Genomic DNA, 15,034 nt, shown 5'->3' on the forward strand with positions numbered 1-15,034 from the left:
TGAGTCATACCATTTTACTGCAGTACAAGTACTACTATAAACAGTACTGAGGTGTACACGTCGACAGAAGAATACTGTGGTGAAAACTTTAGATCTGAAGTCAGAGTACTTCGAAGCTGTGACGCACCTCTTCATATGTACTACTACATTAGCAGTAGTACTACAGTAGTAGCAGTAGTACTACAGTAGTACTCGCAGTGTGCAGTGAGAAGAGGTGGAGCTGTGTTTCCCCTGACGCGGTCTGTCAGGCTCAGATCCAGAAGCTGAGTCAGTCCGCAGGAACCAGGAAGTGTTTTCATCCCGGACTCTGCAGTGAAAAGTAGAAGAGGAGCAGAAATGTCTGGAGCCGCTTCACGGTCAGGTAAGAACGAGGTTCACCTGTACGGTCCGCGGGGGGGTCGAGAGGAGAAGAGCTGCAGCTTCAGGAAGTAAGAAACGAGTCCGGCTGCAGGGACTCGATCGGTTCACTGAACCAGGTCTAAACCTTCATACAGAAACCCACAACATGTCGTTTGTTGTGGACAGATTCCAGCTTCCAAACCAACGTTTATTTCTGTTTTCTTTATTCCACTTTTCCTGCTGAGCAGAGCTGAGGTTGGTGGTTCTGGGTCGGACCGGGGCAGGAAAGACATCCGCCCTCTGCGCCATCCTGGGCCTGCAAGACTCCGAGCAGGGCACAGACGGTGGAGGTCTACAGGAGTGCTGCAAACACGAAGGAGAAGCTGCAGGTAGACAGGTGAGAGACGGGTGAGAGACGGGTGAGAGACAGGTGAGAGACAGGTGAGAGAGGGGACAGGTGAGGGACGGGTGAGAGACAGGTGAGGGACAGGTGAGAGACGGGTGAGAGACGGGTGAGAGACAGGTGAGGGACAGGTGAGAGACGGGTGAGGGACAGGTGAGAGACGGGTGAGAGACAGGTGAGGGACAGGTGAGAGACGGGTGAGGGACAGGTGAGAGACGGGTGAGAGACGGGTGAGAGACGGGTGAGGGACAGGTGAGAGACGGGTGAGAGACGGGTGAGGGACAGGTGAGAGACGGGTGAGAGACGGGTGAGAGACGGGTGAGGGACAGGTGAGAGACGGGTGAGAGACGGGTGAGAGACAGGTGAGAGACGGGTGAGAGACGGGTGAGGGACAGGTGAGAGAGGGGACAGGTGAGGGACAGGTGAGAGACGGGTGAGAGACGGGTGAGAGACGGGTGAGGGACAGGTGAGAGAGGGGACAGGTGAGGGACAGGTGAGAGACGGGTGAGAGACAGGTGAGAGACAGGTGAGAGACGGGTGAGAGACAGGTGAGAGACAGGTGAGAGACGGGTGAGAGACAGGTGAGGGACAGGTGAGAGACAGGTGAGGGACAGGTGAGGGACAGGTGAGAGACGGGTGAGAGACAGGTGAGGGACAGGTGAGAGACGGGTGAGGGAGTGGGCACAGAGCCCCGGATCACTTCCTGGAAGGGCTGCTCACGTGGCGTTCACCGCTGTTCAGGTGAGTTCAGGGAGATTTGGGACTCCGGTGGATCCAGGTGAAAAATGAACAGTGAGAACTTCAAGTGTCCCTCACTGGACTCCATCAGTGAGGGGGGGGTCCTTCTGCTGTCAGTGCACCTGTTGCACTTTAGCCCCTCCCACACAGACAGGTGAAGCTGTTACAGAACTAAAACAGTATCATCTACTGATCTACTGTCCACCCCCCCTCTGGGTCCACTCCATGTTTGCAGGTGGTCGTGGTCTCCAGTCCCGCCTGGTTCGGCTCAGGCTGTAACCCGGAGGAGAGGAGGAGGCACATCTCGTCCTTCATCGCCCTGTCCAGCCCCGGACCTCACGCCTTCCTGCTGTGCCTCCCTGTGAACCAGCCGGCGGATGAAGAGGCCAAGGCGCTGGCTGTGCTGCAGCAGCTGTTCGGCCCCCCCGCGGTCAGCAGACACACCATCGTGCTCTTCACGCACACGGAGGAGCTGGAGGAGGACGAGCAGCTGGAGGAGTACCTGGTGACCTGGCGCAAGGACCTCCAGGAGCTGCTGGAGAAATGCGGCAGCCGCTACCACACCCTGGAGCCCCGCGGTGGGGGGGCAGAGGACGGCAGAGCTGTGGAGGAGCTGCTGGAGAAGGTGGAGGAGGCGCTGAGGGAGAGCGGGGAGCCGCACCTGAGCTGCCCCCTGTACCAGGAGGCGGAGGAGCGGGTCCGGGAGAGGCAGAGGGAGCTGCTGAGGCAGAGGAGAGGAGAGGAGGCCCCCCCAGAGGACTTCACCCAGGAGGAACTGGACGGGGTCCGGGACCAGGCCGAGAGGAGCATCGGCGACCTGAACGTGGACATCGACGGCGTCTTCCCCCCCACCAGTGTGGCCCCCGCTCCCTCGTTCCTCCGGAGCCTGTGGGAGCTGCTGACAGGGTGGACCAAGTGGCTGCCTACGCTGGTGAGGAGGGAGTCTCTGTTCGGGGCCCTGGTGGGCCTGTTTGTGGGGGGCCCGTTTGGAGGTATGGTGGGGGCCACGGTGGGATCAGTGGCTACTGAGGTGGGGAGAAGGAAAACTGAGAAAACGAAATAGAAAATGAAATCAGATGAAAATCTTCAGGTTCAGATGAAGATTAAAGTCACTTCACGAGTGTTTTAGAGTCAGAGGCTCATGATAGTTATAATAATACTTAATGAACTTATTTAATATGTGTGTGTGTGGGGGGGTTATTAAAGTTAATAAATCACATCAGTGGGATTCTTTAATTCAGTTTAGCTCGTGTGTCAATAAATAAAGATGAATATTAATCAACTGGGATTTAAAATAATAGAAAAACACTGAGAATTGTAGCTTCAAGTTAAAAGTAAAGGATCTGATGGTGCAGAGGTAGTAGTACTCATTTACTAATATCAAAGTATTAATACCACAGTGTTGAAGTACTGGTACAAACTGTTACTTAAGTAAAAAGGTTTTTAAAAATACTCATCAGCTGATAAAGATGCTGCTTGTTTGAACCTTTTTACCGTTTGGATGAGGATGATGAGTAATTCTAATTTAAATTTACATATTGTTGATTAATTTCACACCAGTCTTCTTATTATTCTTTTATTTTATTCAACAGATTCTGAAATGTTTCTATATTTATCCCATAGTAAAAGTAGAAATAGCTCAAACTAGAGGTTCAAAAGGTTTATTTACATTTTCACAGCTGCTTTTAACTTGGTGATTTATTAACCATTGAAATCAGGGGTCACTACTGAGAAACAGCCACAAGATGGAGACATCCACCTTTTAGTTGGATGAAGTGAAACGTGTGATTGAGAAACTTCTTTCCTGCTGAACAGTCAATAAAAGTTGCTGTTGGACGCACACGTCACTGCTGTTCTTCTTGTTTCATGAGGTTCAGGTCCAGCTCGTAACAAAGGCGACTGTTAAACCTAATATTTCATCTGGGACACGTTATGATCAAATCATGTTGTTGGACAATGAGCTGAGTGGATTTAGAAAGCTGTGGTGCACAGGATTCATGCAGCATCCACTCAGCTGAGCAGTAAAAGCAAAGCGTCTCCAGCTCAGGACTCTGACACTGATGTAATTGATACCCTGCTAAAACCGTCAGTCATAACCCATCCTTACATCTCTCCCGTTCGCTCTCCCTCTGTCTCTAAAGTGCCGGCGGCTCTGCCTCGGGAACAGCTAGGCGTTTCCGAATGTGGGTGGTCCAGCCGGGGTGGGAGAGAACGAGAGAGAGAGGGAGAGGGAGAGGGAGAGGGAGAATTAGCCTGGCTCTCATGTTTCCCAAAAAACGAGAGGGGAGGGAGGGAAGGACGCGAGAAAGAGAGAGTGAGTGAGAACCAGCGTAGGAGAGAGAGAGAACAAGCTCTGGGACCACATCTGTTGTCCAGATGTGGCCTCCACAGTTGTCTGAAACAGGAAAAAAGGTTTTAAAAGTAAAGGAAAATTGGTGCTAAACAGTTTTTTATTGTTAGGGATTACACATACAGTACAGACTACAGTACACAGGACCAGCTCAACAATCCTCCAGCCGGGGGACGCTGCATTTTTTCTCTTTGTGAAACTGCAGTGAAACAGCACACTACAAGCCTTGAAGTTAAAGTATATGAAAGAACACCTGTCCAAACAGTGTTCAGTCCACATCACGGAGGAGAGCGCAACGAGAGAGCTGGCGTTACACAGAGAAATGATGGAGGGGAAAGTGTTTGTTCAGGAAAATATGGGACACAAAAGAAGCACAAATCAAGGCCAGAGCGTCTGCAGCAGTGGTCCACACGATGGGATCTCACCAGGACAGAGGAGGGAACACGAGGAGGCAGAGTTGATTTGTGCCTGTGTGCACAAGCAAAGCCAAAATGTGAACAAACATGTGAGGGAATCACCAGTGAGCCATCATTAACACGAGGGCTGGAACTCCTGCTGCTCGGCCTCGCTGCAGAAAACGCTCCTCTAAGGGTGTTGTGGTCCGGGGGCTGTCCGCTGAGGGACGAGGGCGCCGCACAGTTTTCTAGTTTTCATCCTATGGGCTGGAAAACAAACATGACACAGTCTTTCCTAACAGAAGTCTCACTGCATGATTTGGACTGATAACAGCATCAGGCGGAAGCTGCTGTTTACTGAGCTGAAGATTTGATTGATTGAACTCATGAATCACACAGAATGGAGAAAGTTTCAAATGTATTAACACATGTTAAATAAAAAACAGTAAATGTTCAAGAAGATGTTGCTCCAGTTTACTTTAAAATAAAAAAACATTAATAATATGTTGCAACAGTACAACGTGTGTGCAGCTTCACGTCTCGTGCACAGTAACAGACATTTTAAAATCACAAATGAATAAAATCCAACCTGGTAATTTAGGTGGAGGTTTCCGAACAGAGAGGATCCATCTGATCCCAGGGCTGTTTGTGAGGCCTCGGTGTCCAACAGCCGGCTCTCTCCTCCTCTCTCTGGGTGTGCTCGCTGTGAGCCCTCTCATCTTTTTCCCATTAGTGCTGTTTTCATGTTCCTTCCTAGCATGAGCATGTGTGGCTGCAATTGTTTATGAAGCTCTGTTTGCCCCATCCGACGGCGTGTTTGTGTTTATCTGTGTGTCCAGAGTGGATTTCTGCAGCAAATTACCCAGAATGTCATAAAAACCAATGTGATCACATGGTGTTCAAGTATTTTATTTAATTGCTATAATACATAAGAGGTAAAAATAGATCGTGTACACTTTACTACATTAATGTAACACACATCTGGAGTTAAGATGCTAATTTTAAATGTTTGTTCTGAACAAAACTGGAATGTGTTAATGTGACTTGATTAATTTGATTTACTGTCACTGATGTAATTTAAGGTTTTATTTCATAACTTTTACAGTTACATGTTGGGCTAAATGGTTTATAACATATCATTTTATTATGTTCTCTTTATATCCATTGATTTTAGCTGCTTCCATCATTTATCCATTAGCTACTCTTCAGGTAACTATTTACTACTTTTATCTTTAATGTCAGCGTTTATTTATTTCAGATTATAAAACTAATCACTTATTCTCAACACATGTGTTCAGTGTTACTGTACAAGGATATGTATTTTTCATCTAATCGTAACTTCTATCTATTTGAAATGTATTTGTGAATTTCTGGACTTGATGTTTTTTATGTATTAGTAGTGTTAAGACTTATTTATTTAAGTACCTTCATATAATCTTTGCTCCAAAATAATAATACAACATGCACATATTACTGATTACTTGCTCAAAAATATGTTTTAAAAATGAACATTGAGGTGTTTTATTTTACTAAATTAAAAAAATAACTAATACTTTTATTATCTGTTGTTTGAAATTGAATGAAAATTCAAATACTGAAGCTGATGTGAAGCAGCTTACATCCAGAACACGTCTCCACCACACAAAACAAGGTGTCAGGACAGACAGGGGAAAAAAAACCATACAACAGGAAAGAAGCCCCCAGACTGAATCTAAATCACTCCCAGCTGCTGAGGTTAGAGCTCCGGTGGACACACATCCACACATGGACCAGCAGCTGAACCGCTTGTGGGGACAGAACAGGCTGAAGCTGAGGTGCGCTGGGGGAACCGGTCCAGCCCGAAAGCCCTTCATCCCTTCACGCTCGGCCGTCCTGACCTGAGCTCCGTCCAGATGTTAAAAGGAAGTCACCTCGTGGACACGGACCGGAAAGGACGAGGAGGAGAAGAGGAGCAAGAGCAAGGCTTCCTGTGGTCTGGTTCAGGTTTGTGCTGCCTGCCGTCATCCGTCTGTTTAAAGGGAACTTCTAAATGTGGTCGCCACATTTGTGTCATTTATTTTCACTCCTACAACCTTAACATACGTTCTGTCACTTGGATACCAAAGAGGCATTCGGGCCTAACAAATACCCCATGGACATGTCAGAATCAGATGACATGAAATGAGTTCCAGCTCGACTCAGTTCACTTGCCAAGGGACCGAAACACAGCGAGTAGGAGGGTAAGGTCGTGTGCTGAGGGGTGTAGGAGGACGACGAGGACAAAGACTTCCACTAGTCTTTGAATTTTAGGACAGCGAGCAGTGTCTCAGACTAGTGGGGGACAACACAGCACGCTGGAGCTCTGTTAGTGTGCAGCTTTGAGGAGGTAGCAGCCAGACACCGCACCTCCTGCAGGCTTTGAGGACTCCAGGAGGCGGCTTCAGTCACAACACAAGACAACTCACTACTTGTGGAGCTGCGGTGCGGGTGTTGGATGTCCCCTGAGCTCGCCATAATTGATGAATAGTGTGGTCCACATTAAGTGACATGCGCCGTTGGCTGTAAGTGGGTGCGATGATTGGGGGTCTTTTGAAGCTGGGGCCGTGAGCTGTGTTTGAACCGTCAACAGAAACCCCTCTTCTCTGTAAAGGACACCAGCCTGTGGTTTGGTCGCAGCCTCGACACAGGCCGAGCTCAGCACACACAAACAAACACACACAAGCACACATACGTTACCCTTCAGTAGTATTCCAGGGCTGTTGGGTGGGGGTGGGGGGGTGATTGTATTATTCCTGCTGCAACACTGACTTAATTCAAGGCAGATCTGACCCCAGCTCGTTCTTCTCCACTTGTGCTCCGTTGGATCACGTCTTAATCCTGCACTCACCACATGAATGGAGACACAAAGAGGAGCTGCACTCACTCCTGCCACATACATCACATGTCACTCAGGTCCAGATGCTGTCACGCAGCTCGTGATGGGTTCTGCTGCGTCATATGAAAGCTGAGGGAGCTTAATGGAGGCCTAGAAAGACTTGGGCTGGAGACAGACGTGCACAAAGATTGGAACCACGTCTCACACAGATACAGAGCTCTCTGTCAACCTGGAACTGATCTGCTGTTGCTCTGTTGTTTTCACAGATTCACAAGCCTCACACATCCTGTGCCAGGAAAGCCAGAGGAGCTGACCCGTGACGCCACTTCATAGTCACAGCGCACAAAACAATCTCTAAATAGGAGCGTCTTAGGAGACACTTTACAGTAAGCTATGACTAACAAACCCAAAGCACCTCAAAACAACACTGGGAAGCATCCAACTTCCATCACAGCAGCACAAGCCAAACACATAATAACTCCTGCTCAACGGCTCGTTATTGTCATATCTTTTCAAACGATGCCAAACCCAAAACACACACTGCACTCACACACAACCTTGAGCTAACAAGGGACGCACGCGAAGCTTACGGGGCTTTTCCAACGACAGCGTGCACCAGACAACCGGCGGCGGGGCAGAGGCACTTGTGGTGGACTCTGTGTTTGGTGTGTGTCACGGTCCAGCTCCCACGCAGTGGAAACACAGAGGCCCCCGGGGCGGCGGGTGCTACTGAGGCCCCCTGATCCCCACTGACGCCCCAGGGGTAGACATGCCCTTCAATCTCCATCTGAAATGAGAGACAGGCCATCGGTGCACAGAGAAAGGCCTCTGATTTGTTCTGTGGTCCCTTTGAAACCATGCATCCTGCACAAGGGAGGAGAAAGGAAACATCCAGTAAACATGACAGGCAGGATGGAGCAGAAATGAGATTAAGATGTGCAGCTGCAGTGGCTTTACTTTGGCCCTGAGAGGGCAGTGAAATCAGTGTGGAAATGATAAGGTGGTGTCAAAAACAGGAGAGTTTTTTTACTAGCACTCAACTTTGGTGCTAGCTCATATTTTCTAAAGCTCAAATAATATCATGTGTCCGTCCTTCATTTATCACTGCAGGTCACGAGAAGGGTAGAGACTGTCCTGCTGCAGTGTGCAAGAGGACGCCGGATAAGGTGGTCCGCTCCCGTTTGGCAGCATCGTTAACAACATGTCTCCTAATTCATTTCTATTGATGTTTGTCAGTAGTTTAAAAATCTTCATTCTTCCAGATTCTCCAGATGTTCTGAACTCTTCCATGTTAGTGTCCACAGAGTAGGAGCACTCGCATCCTCCACACACGAATGGGATGAAATAAAATCCTACAGCTTCTGTGGACTTTTCCAGTGATACTGAACCAAATGGTTTCAAAACGTGAAATAATAGAATACATCACTTTACAGTTTAGCCGAGGTGTGTCCAGGAGAAACACAGTTTTAGTAATGGGTTTAGTCACTGTGACAAAATCACTTCACATCCCACTGATGTTCTAGACAAAGAGAGAAAACTGCTGAGAGACTTTAACTGTGTATTTTGGTGTCTACATTTAGTAAAAGTAAAAAAATAAAGATTTTTGGATTTGAAACGTGATAATTTGGTTTTACAAAGATACCATAGACCAACAAATTCATATTTTAAAAATCTGGAATTATTTTTTAAAGAAAACACTGAGAAAATATTTTTTCTTTAATATCATTTATTATTAAACTGTTTCATTAAAACACATCTAATTGTGTTAGATGCAGTCATGCAGCACTTTCGTAGCCAAAAGCGAGAATAGCTTGTTAGTTCCCAAGACTTCAGAGTAGGCAGCGCTAACTAGTTAAGGTACGACAGGGACGGGGGGCACCGGGGACAGGTCGACCCCAGAACCTACTTGTTATGAGGTAACAATACTAAATAATACTCTCTGTCAAAGATAAAGACGTATGGCTAAGTGTGTTCGAGTTAAGGACTCTGCTCTCTGTCAGATGAACAGTGATCAAAGCTCATGTCGAGTCCCTCCCAGAACATATTCTTACTCCAATGTGTTTTAGTTTGTGCACGGTTTGTACACAGAGAGAGAGACGGAGTGTGTGAGAGACAAATCGTGAGAGAAACAGACAGATTGTGGTGGCTTTGATGTGCAGTTGGACTCGGCCCTCAGAATAGATACTAGGTGGAAAAAAGCAGTATCATAGGACAAATGTCTCTGTGCAAACCACTACAGTGGATCAGTGTGTAGCACTTAGTGTGTGTGTTTGGGACCATAATTCACAAATGGTTTGCACACACTCATTCATGTGTGCAGACTATCGAGATGTCAATCACTGCGAGTGATGAAGTATAAAAGCATTTTTTTCTGTCGAGCAGACAACTGACACGCCTTTAAAGGGAAACAAAACAGCCCCTACCACATCTAAATCTTGTTGTATTCTCTTCTCCTTAGAAGAAACTTGTGTTCTGCCACCAATATGCTCCCCATATGTCCAAGTTCAGCCTTTTGTTTTTTAAGGAATTTTTCTATTTATCTGCTCTTTGCCTCATGTATCCTGCTTATTAAAGGAAAACTGTCTGTGTGTGAATGTTGACAGCGCGTCACTTAGCACTGACTTGATGGAGCAGTGTTAGGAAAATAAGGCCTGAATCACTGGATCTATTTATTTAGTTATTTTTGTATGACCTGCTCCAAACTACAGTCAGATGAACTGTAACCAAATGATGATGAATTATATACTAATCTAATCAAAAGGCACTAGATTTTACCTTTATTTTAATTATTATTCCACTAATTGTCTCAATTGTAGAACGATCAGATCAGTTCAGCGTCAGTGGTTTGACTCCTGGTTCTGTTGGCACCATCATCGATCGATCGTGTATCACAATCATAAAATATCAAAATGTCAACACTAGATGGTTGAAATTTGTAATTTCTTTACAATTGTGGCCAAGTTAAAACGTGTTTCCCTCCACCCAGCAGACAGGACCTTTGGGTCTGTGCAGCCACTGAGGGTTTATTCTCTGGATATAATGAACCCTTTGTGGGTAATTGGTTGTAATTTAATTTAAATTGTACAACTGATAGTTGTTATATAATTAATAGCGGGCTGTAATTTACCAGGTTATTTTATCTAACTTCTTATTCTTTTATCTATTTCAACTGTTGATCCATCACTTGTTCTGTTAATTTCAACGCTTTCATCATTTACACCATTTTAACTAACATGAACTATTTCATTCTTTTATCCAATGGTTTTTTATGTAATTCTACTTTATTTATTTCTATCTGTCTGTTACTTGAACTATTTTAACTTAACGAGCAGCCATGAAGTCATCATTTATATTTATTGAACATTTACATCCATCTGTTCCGAGCTGATTCATTTAAACCATTAATAATTATTTAAACTGTTTTAACTGATATAAAAGGAACAACTAAAGGTAATTAACTTTAGTACAATAGCTAATCTTTGTTTATCCCATATCTACTGAACCTGTCTGCACAGAACTAGTTTTCCCACAGTGTTCAGGTGTTTTTATTAGTTATTTCTTTATGTCACATGGAGCTGCTCCACAGACTTACCACATACCTCCTGGCAAGAGCACATTTCCCTGGTTGGGAGTCACTGGCCTACATGAGCCCGCGCACTAACACTCATGGCTTAGCAGCACAAACAGATCGTGCAGATATGAAGCACATCAAGCAACGTCAATGTTTTTTCAATCTAAATTCCAAGATTACTTCATTTTTTAGCACCATGCCAGACCCCAGTCACAGCCAACATCTGAATACACCATCATTTACTGAAATATTACAGACATGAGGAACTCACAGGCAGCGGGGATTTGAAGAATGAATCCACGTATTCACACGGCCGTCTAATAATTAACTGATGCAATGACTCAACATGGTCACAGCACCGTAATTATCTGAGGAGGCTGTCATATTTATTTAACTAGGAAGCTAAGCCTGCTGAAGTCCAGCCACGTCGTATGTTAGATCGTGTCAGGTTGAAACCATGACACATTAAGCTGATTTCCCCCCCTCGCTTCTCTCTCTGTTGAGGCAGGGTGGTCCTCGCTCTGGCTCCGGCCTGGGGTGCATGTGTGTGTGAGACTGTCACAACAACATGACCCCCAGAAAATCTCCAACATACACACACATTCTGCTCCGACACGCACAGCTGGACCTGAGACTGCACACACACACACACACACATACACCACACACACGCACGCACACACACACACACACACACACACACGCACGCACACCACACACACACACACACACACCTCTGTCCTGTCTGCAGAAAAAGAAACAACAAGGCTGCTATTGACACTGACCCTAACCTCCATCCCATCTCTCCATCCCCTCATCACCCTCCCACGTTGCCCACTCCCAGCACCGGCCACAAGGCCGAGAATGCGGTTCAGGTGCAGGGCTCTGCTGTTTCCAATTAGCGGGTATAAATTAGTGTCGCTTTCTCCTGTCCTCTGTCTAAACACTGCTGTCTCTTCATCCTTGTCGACCCTCCACACTTCACTCTGCTTCTGACCTCCCACCTGTATCACTCCAACACATAAATTAAACCCCTTTATGGTTCGTGTCGACAACCTCTGCACTCCCCTAACTCATGCTCGGTCCTGTTAATGTGCAGTGCATTTCGTATAAAACCCTCCATTTTCAGTCAATGGGAGTATAAATCCGCTGCCATATATCTGACTTCTGGTTTTACTGTACAGTCTGGTTACTGTAACTGAGATGTTTTACAGAAGACATGCGCTCCCTGCTGTAGCAGGACATGTGCTGATAAGGTTTCACTGAGATTCACTTGGTCTGGAAGAGGAAATGTCGCCATGTTGCTGGACTTACACAGTGCGTGAGCTCTTTCTTCCACAGGTCAGTGTGTTAAACTGAGTGTTATTTTTCCAGGGCGGAGAGATCAGCTGCAGTGTAGCCAAGTAGGACCTGAGGTCACCCTGGCACTGAGAGTTCACATCTGTTCAAATAAATCCTGCACTGTGCCATCAGCAGTAAAAACACACATGCACGTGCAAGAAGGCAGTGGTTGAAAATGACTAAATGTATGACTCAAGTACAAATCTGCCTAAATTTAACTTCAGTATTAGTAACTCCTGTAACTCCACTACATGTCTTTTTACTACATTTATCTGATAGCTTCGGTGACTACAGTACTGAACACGTAGAGAAACATTATCAGCTGTGGAGTATTTCAAAGAACTGAAATAGAGTCATTATAATCTTAAACAATCCACATGTTGGCTCAGTTATAACAGCTGAACACACCTGTCTGTAAAAATCTATGAAAATCAGCAGAGTATTTGAAAAGTTACAGAAAATGGTGAAAAAAAGTGACTTGATTAAAATAAACACACATCAGTGAACGCTGGTTTGTACGTGTGGAAAAGTAATAAAGTAAAATTATGAAAATGCCAAAAGTTGATAAGTAGGTTATCTACTGTAAATACCAATAAATAGTTCAAATAGCCGGCTACATGTTAGCTGCACAAGTAACTGTTTAAAACATTATATATGTGGGTAAATTGTTAAAATGAACGTGAACGACAGCAAAATAGAAAACTGGTTAAATAATAATATAATTAGTCGAGTGTCGCGGTGATGAGTCGTAAAACCAGGGAACTAGTTCACATTTTACCACTGCAGTTCCCTCACACCAATAATGAACTTAAAATGAATTAATTAAATAGAGATTTATTCAAAGACTTCACGTGTCTTGAAAGTTGTTAACAAGTGACTACAGAGATCATCGTGCTTCTTATTTCCACTTTTAGTCTTTTCACAGATACTTTCTGAAACAAACTCAAGTTAAAAATCCTTCTGGCTTTTTTCTGGTGAAACCAAAGTGATGCTGACTTCCTGCCTACAGTACAGAATTCTATGAGAGATCAGAATCTACTGTGACTACATTAAAGTGTTGACTAACGTTCAGCATCAGTTGAAATGAACAGTTGGAACGTGGTGAATGTTGTTGATGGTGATGAGCTCGTGATACATCATCAAATACGGATCAGAACCACTGTGTTCACTGCACCAAAGGGCAAATGCTACTTACAGTTATATTACATTTTACTAATAAACTATTTAATTCTGCTTGTAACTGTTCTGAATACTTCCTCCATTGTTGCATGCACACATGTAGAAATGCAGACATACAAACTCCTAAACACATTCACATTCCTTTTACAAAGCTGCTGCCAAGAAAAAGAAAAGGTAGAGAAATAACAAGCAAGCGCCTCGACAATATTTCAGCATTCATTTTTTTGAACGCTCCCGACTTTGGCACCTGTCACGTGTGTGTGGTTTTTCTTTTTATAAGCTCAAGCAGCCTTTACCAAGGACGAAGCACACGGGAGGGAAATTTACAGAGCGTGTCGTCCCCAGGCCGTGCAGTGTTCACAAGGATCAAATCCTCCCAAGGTGTAGTGTGTGGGTATTTAACTTTCCACCACCAGAGCTGCAACCGCAGCCTTTTTACAGAGCCCAGGACCTCGCGGTGCCCTCGGAGTTTCTCTTTATGAGCTCTAGCTCATCCCTTGACTTGTAGAGAAAACAAGAGCAGAGCAGGATTTTATATGACTCCTGGGGAAAACACAAAAAAATGAAGAGAATAAAGTTCTGAGCAGCTGAAGTCTCGTCTCTGAGGAGAAGATAGAGGAGGTCAGAGTGTTGACTGCAGGATTAGAGAACGATGCCTCGTTTACAGATGCCTCTGACCTTCAGCTGCTCGGAAGATGTCAGAAAGACGTTGGAAAGAAGTGAAGCAGATGAAAATGAAGAGAAATGGAGCGCAGGCACAAGGAGGGTGTGAACTTTCCCCCACCGACACAAGCTCACTTATGTGGGTTCCTCCTCCGCAGGAGTCCTGACGATAAACACTGCTGTTCGTTTAACATCTTTCACCTCCTCTCATGACCTCAGTTCATCCCTCCTTCTCTGCTTCTCACACCTTCTCTCCTCCACACAATGTGTGTGATGTGTTTTCACTCTTTGTCACACAGAACTTTGTTTTCCTTCTTATGTTAAATACACTGAATCACCAAGAAGTGGTTTCCATTCAAGTGCTGCACTAACCTACTAACTACTAACTAGTTTTCATGACAGTATAACTAAATGTGGGAATCAGTGCATGTTCCCATCACTAACACTGTGTGAGCTACACTAAGTGACACAGTTCTTACTCATGGTTAACGTCTTCTGTCAGACGATGACCATGTGAAATGGATTTCCAACGGTGCGTAGTTACTGTTTTCATCCTGTAGGTCACAGGATCTGTAGATGATCTGTTCACAAACCATGTTTCCACTGAGCTTTGTCACTTTTTGTTTTAATTGATGAAATAACTTTTAACTCTCCTGCAAGAATAAAAAGGTTTTGGTGACATTTCACAATTGAGTTTCTCTTTATTTATATATACAGTCTACCTTCAATTTAAAATTGAAAATACAAATAAAAGTTTCTGAAGAATTAAAGATATAGAGTAAAGTTACTCAGAGGCACGGTGGTGGTTTCCTCTCCATTGTCTGTTTTTATTTTAAAGCTTGAGGAAAAAAAATTACTAGACAAAAAAAACTTAATATCTGAGATGTGTGCAGACAAATCCGTGTAGTGTGGGAGCAGAACTAGACAAATAAAGCTGACTTACTTGTTTCTTTCTTTGTGTCCAGATGTTTGGCCCAGCAGCAGCAGCAGCAGCAGCCGCCTCAGTGAAAGGAGGACCTGGGGCTACGCGGTGGGGATCTCCAGCGTGGACTGGAATGCTGACCCTCTATCCATCTCCATCAGTGGAGACGCATTTGTTTGACTTGAGATGTGATTGTGTTTTCTCTTCCCCACACCTGCAGCTTCCTCTGAACCACCTCCTCCCTGGGACTCTCTGGACTCTCACTGATCAATTGCTTTA

General features: G+C 45.1%; 1 protein-coding gene across 1 annotated transcript; it reads left to right on the forward strand.

Annotated features, from left to right (window-relative positions):
* The first annotated feature begins 196 nt into the window (after window positions 1-196).
* Window positions 197-3,322, forward strand: si:dkeyp-69e1.8 (uncharacterized protein LOC100001340 homolog). Its single transcript, XM_026349008.1, has 3 exons — window positions 197-361; window positions 588-736; window positions 1,716-3,322. Exons 1-3 carry the CDS (start codon window positions 337-339, stop codon window positions 2,541-2,543), a joined length of 1,002 nt encoding a protein of 333 aa, XP_026204793.1. The 5' UTR covers window positions 197-336; the 3' UTR covers window positions 2,544-3,322.
* Window positions 3,323-15,034: the final 11,712 nt, after the last annotated feature.

Source organism: Anabas testudineus, chromosome 8, assembly GCF_900324465.2.
Source record: "Anabas testudineus chromosome 8, fAnaTes1.2, whole genome shotgun sequence".
In the NCBI taxonomy this organism is placed as follows: domain Eukaryota; kingdom Metazoa; phylum Chordata; class Actinopteri; order Anabantiformes; family Anabantidae; genus Anabas; species Anabas testudineus.

What these genes read in the sequence shown, in the direction of transcription:
- si:dkeyp-69e1.8 (XM_026349008.1), top strand. Translation starts at nt 337, where the DNA reads ATGTCTGGAGCCGCTTCACGGTCAG. An exon ending in TGGAGCCGCTTCACGGTCAG is followed by an intron (nt 362 to 587) that starts GTAAGAACGAGG and finishes CCTGCTGAGCAG; the next exon opens with AGCTGAGGTTGGTGGTTCTG. An exon ending in GAGAAGCTGCAGGTAGACAG is followed by an intron (nt 737 to 1,715) that starts GTGAGAGACGGG and finishes CCATGTTTGCAG; the next exon opens with GTGGTCGTGGTCTCCAGTCC.